Consider the following 12,321-nt stretch of genomic DNA (forward strand, 5'->3'; position numbering starts at 1 on the left):
ATATTCTTTTCTCCACCTTCATGCATTCACACAAGCCATTTTTTAATCTGGAATCATTCCCTCCTCATCTAACTCAGAATCTTTATCTTCCTCCAGGGCTAAGCTCAGGTACCACCTACTATGTGAAGTTTTCTGGTCCATGGTCCTTCACTCCCCCTCTTCCCCTCTTGTGAACGCCTTTCCCTCCTTGAATTAGCTTTTATTTATCTGTGGATAAGTTGTAACCCCCTTCCACAATAAAATATAAATTCCTTGTCGGCAGGGTCATCTTTTAAAAAATTTAATTCAATATTTATTAAGCTCCTATTATATACAAGGCACAGTGAATAAAAGACAAAATTGGAAAATTCCTCCCCATTCTATTGTGCCTTTTAGTGAATCAGATTTCAGTTTGAATCCTGATTTGGGTATTGATCTGTGTGAACTTGGGCAAGTCACAAGTCCACTGATCTTTCTTCATCTCTAAAATAAGATTCGTTTAAAATTATCTCTAAGATCCGTTTCAGGTTTAGATCTTATGATGGCTTATTAATATTTACTGAATTGAGATGGGCAACAAGTAGTGAGTTAATGTTGATGTTAAAGTTGAGGCTACAACACATGAATATCCTTTTAATGCAAGAGGGAAATTTATTTAAAATACAAAAATCTCTATTCTTTTTTTCCCCTTCTCCTCCCCTCCCCCCACAAAGGCTGGGAGATTACACAGGCAAAAAAAAAATCTAGATGGATTACTGAAAAGAAGTTAGTGGTGTCTAGGTTCCTCCAGAATCCCCATCAGGAAGGGCAAATACTACTCTTTTACAAATCATTTGTTAGCACAGCTGTCAGATAAAATGCTGAACACAGCAACTTCCCAGTAAATTGCCACTCAACTTAAAAAAGATCTGTGATTCCTTTAGGGCATTTACACTACTGTCCCAGACCAAAACCTCTCCACACCTCAGAAGAAGTTTCTGTGGCCAAAAGGCAAGCAATCAACCCTACTTGTTGATAAACCTCTGGCAACTTGACTTCTTGGGTCTCCAGAATAACAGGCTGGCCGGAGCTTCTGACCTGTAGGCACAGCTTTCCAGAACCCGGTATCACCAATATGCCATAATGAAACATCAGGAGCACTTTAATGGAAGCATTAATGGATGGCCTCTCCAGCCGATGGTTGTGGGAAGGAACCATGAAAATCTTTCTTCTGCAATAAACAGCTGGGGATTACCCCAGCTTCAGATTTGGGGGCAAAAATCTGTTCTCCGAAAAAAGAGGGGCATAAAAAGCTGAAACTCTTCACTTGGCCCTAAGTCGACTAATTCTGTACCCACTTCACCTTTGTTCGTACACGGCAGAAGCAGCAAGTAAACTTGAGAGCAGGGAATCGTTTTGCCTTTCTTGGGCAATTAGGCAGTGAAATAGAGTGCTATATTTGGAAGACGAGTTCAAATCCCACTTCGGATACCACCCTGCCAAGTCCCTTAACCTCTGCCTGCCTCAGTTTCCTCATCTGCAAAATGGGGTTAATAACAGCACCTACTTCCCGGGGCTGACATGAGGTCCAAACTCTTTGCGAACCTTAAAACGCCGTATAAATGCCGGCGATCATTATAGTCCCCAGCCTTCAGCATCCAGTAAGCGCTTAATAAATGCCTGCTGACTGACGAAGGCTTCTGGAGGGTCAGGATGGAGGAAGGCGGCTCCTACGGGGGCAGCCGATGTTCCCAATGGCCCTTCCGGACCCCTCGAGAGGCAGGAACCCAGCGGGCCTCTCAGGAGGGTCGGAGCCCGACGCCAGGAGGGATCCGAGGCCAAGGGAAGGAGAGGGGCAAGTCCGGGGTTCGAGCCCTTCCTAGCACGCGGCGGCCAAGAGCCCCACACCGGGATGGGAACCGAGCCCACTGTGGAACCAAGAACGGGTCTCAGAGCAAGACAATCTAGAGAAAACGGTGACTCCAGAGAGACGGGGTCACTCCCCGGCCTCGCAGACCCAGCTCCGGGTCTCCTCTTCCTGTCCTCAGCGGGTCTGCAAACCGGCTCCAAGCTGCCGCCGCCGTGACAACCGAACCGACGCAGGCCTGCTCAATCCAGCGTCGAGTGGGGCGCCCGCAGCCGACGCTCCTTTTCTTGGGGGACGCCGACGCCGCAGTCGCCATCTTTAGCGTGGGCTCACTTTCCGTGTATTCTCGGGCACTCCAGTTTTAGTTTCATGCCTTTGCCCGGATTTCCTTTGAGCCAGAACTACTGCAGCAGAGAAATGGAGGCAACATAAGGCGCACGTTTCCAGTTTCTTGCCAGAAGCACCTTGCCATGCTTCGATCTGCCCTCATCCAAGATGGCCACCCGAGATGGGGAGGGGTACTAGGAGGAAGTAGTGACAAGTCGATCGCCACGCTCTTCGTTCGCGGTTGCCGAGGTGACGCGTTTACCCGGAAGGGCCGCGTGCAAGAGCCGGCTCTAGAGGCCAGGGCCAGGTGGTCGGACCGCTGTGAGTCCTAGGAGCCGCAGGTCCTGTCAGCTGAGAGGCAGGCAGGCAGCCAGGTCCTGGCAGGGGAGACACGGAGGCAGCTGAGATGGATTCGCCGGCGGCGGGGGCCGGTCCTGGAGCGGCTGAACAGCTCATAACCGGGGAGCCGCGGCCGGCGTCTCGGGGGCACCTGGGCGCCGCCAGGTGGAAGCTGCTGCGGCAGGTAAGCCCCAGCACCCCCCAGTCCTGCGCCCCGGCTTCGTCCGTTTCCTTCCTTTCTGCGAAGCGCCCGCCTTGGCCAGTTACTTCTGTGAGTCCCCCCCGGGAAACAAACGGCCCTGAAAAAGGATTCCGGGGCGCAGCCGGCCCCACTTCCCATGTCCCCCTCCCAAGCCTGGCCGTAAGGCCCCACTTAATGTCTGGGTGCATCAGGCTGACTTTGCCCCGCCCCCTCGCCTTTCTATCGCTTGGGGTCTCTATTGACCGCGGGCTCCTCTTCTGTTGCCGTCCCCTCGCCACTCCGTGTCTTCCCACTCGCCATCTCCTCTCGCAACTTTTATCCCACTTGTTGACCACTTCGTGGGCGACTTTGGCCGTCAATAATGTTCCTAGAGAGTCTTATCAATGATACAAATTACGAGGGCAATTAGGGTGGTGCAGTGGCTACAGCCATGGATCTGGGCGGCAGGAAGACTTGCATTTGAATCCTGCCCCAGACAGTTCCCAGCTGCTCCCTTCTGGACCAGTGACTTAACCCCTTACAGCCTCAGTGTCCTTATCTGTAAAACGGGAATAGGAATGGCACCTGCCTTAAGTGGTTGTGGTGAGGACCGACACTCCCAACGAGATTACCTCCAATTTACCCGTACATATCACCAGTTGATTATTTCTTATTGATCCCGTGTCTAGCTTGTTTGTTAATAGTTGCTTGTCTCTCCCAGTAGAGAGAAAGGACCGTTTTTCGCCTTTTTTTTCATCCCCAGCACTTGGTGGGGTTAGATGGTGAGAGGGAGGTGAGTAAAGAGTGAAGGATGACAACTAGATTTCTCACAGGGTGAGATTGAAAGAATGGTGGTGTTGTGGTTTGGGTGTGCTGGGAACCCCGAAATGCAAGGGTCCAGGGTGGGAGTCTGCCTCGAAAGAATTCTATCACTAAGCCTTTTTCACTCAGAGTAACCAGGTTTATTGAGCAATTTAATAGGGAAAAGATTGATATTTTGTACAGAAAGACTGTGGGGAGATCTGGATGGGATTAAGGAGTGGCAAGTAGCCAGGTGCAGACAATGAAGGTCATGAGAAAGGGCAGTTAAAAGGATTATTGACTGGGATGGGTTGAGTGCCTTAGGCAAAAGCCAGGGATCTGGGTTCAGAGGCTGGCTTCCTGAAACTCGTAGGAAAGTTCAGGGCCTTTTTTGGGTCCATCATTAACACCCCATCTGTGGGTTCCTTCAAGGAGATAGAGAAGTTAGAAGGAGGAGTGAGTATTGGGTGGTGATAATGAGTTTTGTGATGTTGGGATGCCTATGGAGTTGAATCTTAAAGATATGAGGGCTGGGATAAGTCGATTTGGGAGTCATCTGTGGGAGCTGCTGCTATTTCTTTAGCGGTCAAAGTGCTGTTGTTTGGTTCAATGTGCAATTATATCCGAAGAGGTGATCGTTGACCATGAATAGCACTTTGAGGTTGTATAAAGAAGACTGTTTATGATGAACCATGCTTTGGGTTTTACAGCTTGTTCTTATGGCTATGCTCCTCTGGCTGCTCCCAAACTTAGTTTAAGAGCCACTCCATCTCTAGCTGTGACAGGCTCACTTGAGTTTTTGTTGCTTATAACTATTTCTCAGAGGTTCCCAGCCATTGCCACCCTGTTTGAAGTAGCATTTTTATCATTGTGTACCTTTGCAGTTGTCCCGTTTCATCTATGACAACAGAACCTTTGCAGGCCATATGTCACTCCTTTGCCAATATACTGATAGTGCAAATGGATTTGCTGTTCAATTTTAAGGGTGACTTGTAAATGACATTGTTATTGTCATATTGCCTCTGATATGCCAAAGTAACAGAATTAATTTGTTAGAAGATTAGTTTCCATGTTTGCCACATTAGCATCAATGCAGTAAGGGTAGAGTATAAGTTGATTATCAAAATGACAAGTTATTGTAGTCATAAATAATGAAGTTTTTCCTTTTCTTTTCTTTTTTCCCCCTGATAAGTAAACCCTCTTAGACTATAAATTACAGAGCAGGTATAGATGGATTTTATAGTGTAGGGAGTTTCCTCACTAGGGAATCTTTATGCCAATGAAATCCCCCCCCCCAGCAAATATTCTGTTACAGAGATCTGTTGGAATTAACTACTATTCCTTTGCTGTAACGGGAACAGTAAGTCTACAATAAAAGCACATTTGTTGTCATCCTTTCAGCTGCATATGTTTATGTTTACTTATCAGCACTTCTTCAGTATGTAGTACAATAACAACTGCTTTTCATAATGATGGCTGTCTAGGCACTCAAGTCACTCATTCATTCAGCAAAGAAGGTATATGACCTGTTTGTTTACAGGATGAGGACATTTCTTCTGCCATGGAGTTCAACATCTTGTCTACAACTTAGTCTTGAGAGTTGCCCAGAGTCGTTGTTGTCCCACAGCCAGTATATGTTATGGGTAGTATTTGAACCCAGGTCTTTGTGGCTCCAGAACCAGCTGTCTGTCAACAACATCCCTGACAAATACATGCTTATCAAACTTTTGCTTTGTGCCAAGAATTGTTGCAGTGAATAGATAGCAGGCCTTCAAGCTAGAAAGAACTGGCTTTAAGTTCTGACTCTGACGCATAATGATTGTGTAATTTTGGTTGTAATTCATTTTCTTAGCGCCTCTAGGGCGATAAATCTCTAAGACTGTAAGTTGCAGAGAAAGTGCTAACCTGCATTAGTTGAGGGAGGTTCCTTGCCCAGAAATTCCCTGTATCAGTGAAATCACACATCCAGTCCATCACTATGTGCAAAGTACTGCGCATCAAAGGAGATAAATAAGTGTGACATGGCCCCCTTCCTTAAGGAACTGGTAAACTAGTAGAGTGGATAGAGCACCAGGCCTGGAGTCAGAAAGACCTGAGTTCAAATGTGGCCTCAAAAATTTACTAGCAGGGTAACCCCGGGCAAGACACTTAACCCTATTTCCTCAGTTTCCTTATCTGTAAAATGAATTGGAGAAGGAAGTGGCAAACCACTCCAGTATCTTTGCCAGGAAAACCCCACATGGGGTCAACTGAACACCAACCAACAAGTAGAGGAAAAAAGACATATAAAATATCTGTAATACAAAGTATATTCCAAATATATATGAGAGGTCCAAAATGCATTGGAGCACCAAGGAGGGAGAAATCACTTCTGACCTAAAGCATTAGTGAAGTGGATTAGAAAATGGTGGCATATTTAGGTTAATGTGAAACTTACTCTATTTCCTGATTTTTCTGTTTTATTTTTTTCTTCAGATTTTTATTTTCACTATTAAAAACTGATTGCAAGAAAAATATCCTTAAGGAGAATGATTGCTTTTGATGGTAGCGAACAAATTTGTCCTAAGAGCAGGATACTAGATTTTGTTTTTAGGCTTAGGTAAAACTGGGCAACATAATTCCATAGCAATATATAGCAACTGTCCGCTAGGTATCATGTGATACAAACTGTTGTTTTCTAGTGTCACCTTAGGAAGGTGTAGTTATAATTTTCATACCACTTATTGTGAATTTAAGTCCTAATCTCCTAGTCCTGAAATTAAAAAGCTGAGAGAACTGGGATTTCTTTTCTGCTTTGGGGTTTTCCTTGGTGCCTCCTGGCAGTTAACATCAGTGAATGAGCAAGCAGCCAGTAGTCTACTTTATGGCGTTCCTGAGTTCTCAGAGAAGCTTGCATTGTACCCTCAGAGTTCTTTTTGTTGCTTGTTTTTCTCTTTCCATGTGTATTGTTCTTCTTTCATCTCTGTATGACTCTGGGCAAGTCACTTAACCTCCAGATCTCAATCTCCGAGGGCCTCTAAGGTTCCTCTACCTCAAAGCTGTACATAATCCTCTGATCCTCCCAACAACCTTCCTATACCTTATTATAGAAAAAGTTGTACAAATAACTTTGAGAATTGATAAATTGGGGATAGGATTTGATATATGGCATCTGACTTTTTTTATACATCACTTAACAACTTTTCAGATTGTGTGTTCCTGTAAATATTCTCCTTTTTTTCCACTTTCTGGTGAGGTAGTAATTATTAATTCTTTTTGCATGAAAATTTCTTACTATGACAAAGACATCATACATTTTTTATGGTCTTGCTCTTTCCTTATTGCCTTTGTACAAGGCCAGAAGAGAAACATTTGCAGCTTTTACAGCCTTGAATCGGACTCCAGGAATATCACCAACAGCATGACCTTTTTGACCAAATCCGGCAACCAGAACTTCATCATTTTCCTCAATAAAGTTCAAGCAGCCATCATTGGGAACAAAGGCAGTGATAAATCAGCTGGACCCTCACACATTTCCTGATGGCAGAATTGGGCTGCTTGGCTTCCATACCAACTTTTTCCAAGATGATCCCTTTCGCGTGAGATGCTCCTCCAAATGGGTTGGTCTTCAAGGCAGTGCCCAAATGAGCTTCTTATATTGTTTGTCATGCTACTTTTGGTCTCTCCTGTGGCTTTGGAGCTTTCTAGCAGCATGAAGACCATGGCACTTACCCATGCTGCCCCCTGTCCCGGCCCAGAGAAAAGAGAGAAGGGGTAGTAATTATTATTATTATGATTTTTTTTTTTAGGCAATTGGGGTTAAATGACTTGCCAAGGGTCACATGGCTAGTAAGTGTCAAGTGTTTGGTCTGGGGCTGGATTTGAACTCAGGTCCTCCCGACTTCAGGGCTGGTTCTCTATCCACTGCACCACCTGGCTGCCCCGTTAGTAAATATTTTGAATGTTGTATTTGTGTCCACCTTATGCTGTAGTACAACATTTGGCAGAGAGAGGGGACAGTCCTCCTCCAAAGCTCAGAGAGGTTAAGTTATTCGACTTTTTACATAAGCTGGAATTGGAATTTAAACTCCTGTCTCTCTCATCACCCCAAGTCCCATGGTATGGGACACCTACTTCACTAGGTTGTCTCTCAAGGACCCCTATAGTCTCCCTGTATTTGGTTGCTAGATTTTTGGGATATTGTATTCAGTGTTGAGTGCCACATTTTAAGAAGACATTGGCAAACTAGAAAAAGTCCAGAGCAGGGTGACCATGATGGTTGGGGGTTTGAAAACAGTATCAGTAGAGGGAACTGATGATATTTAGTTTGGAGAAGAGAATGTATATAAGAGGGGACATGATAGCCGACTTCAAATATCTGAGTGGCAGTAATATAGGAAAGGAAATAGGCATAGTCTTCGTTGCTCTGTAGCTGCAGAGACCAGTCTAGGTCCACAGGAAGAAAAACTTCCTTACAATTAGAATTGGTCAGAAGCCGCAATTCTGTCTTTGGAAGTAATTGATTTCCCTCCTTTGCTTGAAGCCTGGAGGACCATTTGTCAGGGATGTGACAGATGGGATTTCATGTTTATGTTCAGGTGCAGGTTGGCTTGTGCTGTCTGTGAGCCGCTTGGTCCTCTGCTCTTGTTCTTGGGCTTTCTGCTATCCCATTACTAATCTACCTGAACTTTCCCCTCATCTCAGTCCCATCTCAATTTTGATATAAAGCATTTTATTTTTTACTACTATCACCTGACTTATTTGTGATGAAATCCCCTTCCCTTACAGCTGATGGCTATGATGTTTATTATTATTATTGCTTAAAGAAATAGGATATTTGTGATATTAATTGAATATGATCCCTAGCTTCTTCAGAGTTAAGCTCAAGCAATTCCTTCTGCATGAGGCCTTTCCTGATATGTCTAGATGTTAATTTCTTCCCTACCCCTGAAATTAGCTTCTATTTTCTTTTTATGTATTTCTACATGTACATGTCTTGCTGCCTAACTGTGGGTATTTCCCAAGGCCTTGTCAAGTCCTTTTTGGTTATATGGTCTCTCTTGGGGAATGTATTAGCTCTTATGGATTGTTATAATCTCTATACAGATGATTCTATGTATCTATAGAGCTATATATCTAGCCCTAATCTCTCTTCTGAGCCCTAGTCCCAGCCACCAACTCCCTGTTGGACGTCTTAATCTGGGTGTCCCGTAGGCATCTTAAACTTAACATGTCCAAAACAAAACTCATTCCCCCAGAAATTCTCTCTTCATTCCAGCCTCTCTCCTACGTTGATGGCACTTCCATCCTTCCAGTCACCCAGGCTCACTTTCTTTCTCCCAATATCTAACCTGTTGTATATCTTGCTATTTTTACCTTTACAGTATTTCTCTTAAATACCTCCTTTTCTTCACCCATTTACCCACTACTCTTTTTCAGGCCCTTATCAGTTCTTTCTTAGACTTTTGCAATAAACTTCTAATTGATCTCTCTGTTTCAAGTCTTTTCCCATTCCAATCCATCTTCCAGCTTGTTCATCATTATGGAAAGGATGTAACATTCTCTGAGGGTATGGTACTATAATAAATACAATAGTAGGTACTAGCTGTGCCCTTTTAGGCAAGTCAGAGCCTCCTTGGGCCTCAGTTTCTTTATTTTTTCAAGTACTTTACAAAGTGAATTCACTTTTGCAAATTTATATCCATTTATTCTATCCCACCTAAACCAACTCATTTTGCCATTTATCTCCCTGTCTTCCATCCATCAGTCTATTCCTGTGCCAGCTTACCCTTATTTCTATAGCTCTCAGAGTAGGTGGCTAGACTAGGGTTTCAAGCTCAGTGGGAAAGAGACCTAAAATTTAACCAGGAAAGATCGCTGGAGCAGGCAGGGATGAAGGGCAGATTTAATTCAATTAAAGAAATGTGTTAAATGCCCAAGAAATACTATGCTAGGTGCTAGGAATGCAAAGACAGAAATGAACCAGTCTTTGTCCTAGAGGAGCTTCCTGTCTCCTAGATTGATTTCCATTTCCTCAGTAGAGTTTTTCTTTTCCCCTTCTAAGATTTTCTACAATCATGTCAGACTTATAGGTCACACATTTTAGTACTTGGTCACATAAGGTCCATTTTGTTCTCCGGTTGTTTTGTGTGTATAAGTAGAATGTAGTTTGAGAGAGAGGTTAAGTAAGGTTCATTAAAAACAGCCAGTCTGCATCCAGGGGGAGTCTACTCCACATGCTGGAGGCTTTCATGAATAGTAGTGTGGTATTCAGACAGAATATTTGTTATACTAAATTTTATGACACAAGTAGCCCATCCCCTGGCCCAGTCATGTCGTTGTTGTTCAGCCATGTCTGAGTCTTTGGGACCCCTTTTGGGGTTTTCTTGGCAAAGATACTGGAATGGTTTGTCATTTCCTTCTCTAACCCAATTTATAGATGGGGAAACTGAGGCAAGCAGGGTTAAGTGACTTGTCCAGGGTCACGGAGCTAGTAAGTGTCTCAGGCCAGATTTGAGCTCAGGAAGATGAGTCTTTCTGACTACAGGCCTGATACTCTATCCACTGAGCCACCTAACTACCTCTTGCATTTATTCTAGATATAGGTAATGATATACTTGCCCATTGGATTGATCACCTGACTCTATATGCTATAGTCTTGACAGTAGGGATTTTTCATTTAAAAAAATTTTTGTGTATGGATTGTTAGGACAATCCATTTTGAGTAATCTAAATGTAGGGGGTCTGTGTTTTGCTTGGGCTTTTTGCAGTTAGGTTGCTATCTTCCACAAACAGAAAACATGTGCATGATCACATGACCTAAAAGCAATCCTGTTTGTAACTTTCCATTTGCATCCTCCATGGCCATGGCAAACATCTTTGGATAGCTGAAGTGTCCCTGACATATGCCTCACTTGAAGTTGCTAATCAGTGGGTTGTTTAATAGAGTTATCTCTGTTCATGTATTTATCAAGGCATCGTAATAATTCCTATGTGGAGAAAAGCCTTGAAGGCTATATTTTTCTCTGACAAGTTAAATACTTTTTTTTCATCAACAAACATCTTGTATTTGCAGCATTCTTCAGACAATTGTGTGACTGTCAAGATGTCATCTGTTATAGAAAATCTTTTGTGAAAGATTTCTCATATTTTCGTTAAGGAATCCTTTATATATACATACATACATATATAACATGTATATATGTATTTGTGTATGTTATTCTTATAAAGATTTTATAAAGATAAAGTAGGCATATGGTAGTTACAATACCCTTTTGATCATTTTTGAGTAATAATGTCATCCGTGATTTTTTTCTATTCTTCTGCTATCTTCCCTTGCTTTCAAGATTGGCCTGCTCCAAATATGCCCTTTCTTGATTTATACTAGTTTAATCATTTCTCTTAACTTCAACTTAAATACCATTTCTACTTTGTCATTTAGGCTACTGGAGACCAATATGTTAGTGCCTAAATATGTTGGTCTCCTTGTCATTGATGATGAGAATTATACTAGATTTAAGTGTTTGTGACTAAGGTGGTTTCCTGATTGGGACTTTTATACATTGTTTAAACTTTTATAGGAGATGGTGGTAATCATCATTAATATCTTTGTATTTCCCCACTTTCCCTTTATTTGGAATTAATGATGTTAGAACAAGTCAGATTGAAGTCATGATTGTTGGCAGTTTCCTCACTCAAGCTGCTATTGTATCACATGTACACATATGTACACAAATCTGCGTAAACACATACATGTATACATTTTTTTGTATACATGCAAAATGCAAAATAAATATAACTAGTTGTAGGAGGGAGGACACTAGCCCTTGCCAGGGCTTAAGAAGGGCATCATGTTGAAAGTGGTATTTGAGCTGTCTTGAAGAAAGTAAGGAATTCTGCAAGGTGAGTAGGAAGTACATTCCAGCCGGTGGGATAGCCAGTGCAAAGGCTCCAAGTGAAAAGATCAAGGACTGTGTGAGGAATAGCAAGAAGTTCAATTTGACTTGTGTAGAATAAGGAAAGAGGAATTATGTATAAAGGAAAGAAATATGAGGCTTTGGGCCGAATTGTAAAGGGTTTAAAAGCCAATCAGAAAAGTTTATATTTCTTCCTAGAGGCAAAAGGGAACCACTAGAGATAATTGAGTAGGGGGTATGTTCTGTGCTTAAGGAGAATGGCTTTGGCAGCTGTGTTTAGTGTGGCTCAGAGAAAGGAGTATTTGAGGTAGGGATCCCCTACCTCATACAGAAATGCATAGGAATATCTCAAATAGAAATGGCAAGGTTTGGCAACTGGTTGGATGTGTGGAATGTAGGATAATGAGGAGTCAAGGGTAATTAATGCTGACATTACAAGTCTGGGAGACTAGAAGGATGGTGGTGCCCTCTATAGAGACAGGGAAGTTCAGAAGAGGGGTCGGTTTTGGGGAAAAGATTAATGAGTTCTGTTTTGAATATGTGGAATTTGAGATGTCTATGTAACAATGTCATTTCATCTAGTACTGAAATTTTATTGAAATACTTATAGTCAGAGATATAATCATATTAATTAGTATCAATATAACCAATCAATTAGTAAGCATTTGTTAACCACCTAGGATGCGCCAGGTAGTGTGTTAGGTTCAGGGGCTACAAGGAAAAAAAAAAACCCTGCTTTTAAGGAGCTTACATTCTACATAGACAGCATGACCAGTGATAGGGAGCTAACTACCTTGCAAGGCAGCCTACTCCATTGCTGGATGGTTCATTGGAACTGTCTATATAAATGATTTTAGAATGTTTATATAAATGGTAATAAATTCTTCCATTTGTTGAATTGAAATCTACACCTTCCATTCACTTGTCATTTTACTTGTACCAATAGAGTGCTA

The 12,321-nt window shown here is 42.7% G+C and overlaps 2 protein-coding genes across 5 annotated transcripts in view; one reads left to right on the forward strand and one right to left on the reverse strand.

The window, feature by feature from the left end:
- The window catches only part of PREPL (prolyl endopeptidase like), a 42,403-nt gene extending 40,171 nt beyond the window's left edge, over nt 1-2,232 (reverse strand). For 2 of the 4 annotated variants that reach the window (XM_021001240.2, XM_021001236.2), the window contains exon 1: nt 1,526-2,232. The gene's annotated coding sequence lies outside the window, so the exon portion shown is untranslated. Of the gene's footprint in view, nt 1-942; nt 1,504-1,525 lie in introns of those variants that run through there. The other 2 variants (XM_021001237.2, XM_021001239.2) reach the window with 2 other exon arrangements.
- Nucleotides 1,672-12,321, forward strand: part of CAMKMT (calmodulin-lysine N-methyltransferase) — a 501,359-nt gene continuing 490,709 nt past the window's right edge. Inside the window, 5 exon segments of the mRNA XM_021001297.2 lie at nt 1,672-1,904; nt 2,007-2,165; nt 2,225-2,333; nt 2,335-2,554; nt 2,557-2,675. Of these exon segments, the coding sequence (XP_020856956.1) occupies nt 1,672-1,904; nt 2,007-2,165; nt 2,225-2,333; nt 2,335-2,554; nt 2,557-2,675 (840 nt within the window).

This window comes from Phascolarctos cinereus, unplaced genomic scaffold, assembly GCF_003287225.1.
Source record: "Phascolarctos cinereus isolate Bilbo 61053 unplaced genomic scaffold, phaCin_HiC Scaffold_2;HRSCAF=192, whole genome shotgun sequence".
In the NCBI taxonomy this organism is placed as follows: domain Eukaryota; kingdom Metazoa; phylum Chordata; class Mammalia; order Diprotodontia; family Phascolarctidae; genus Phascolarctos; species Phascolarctos cinereus.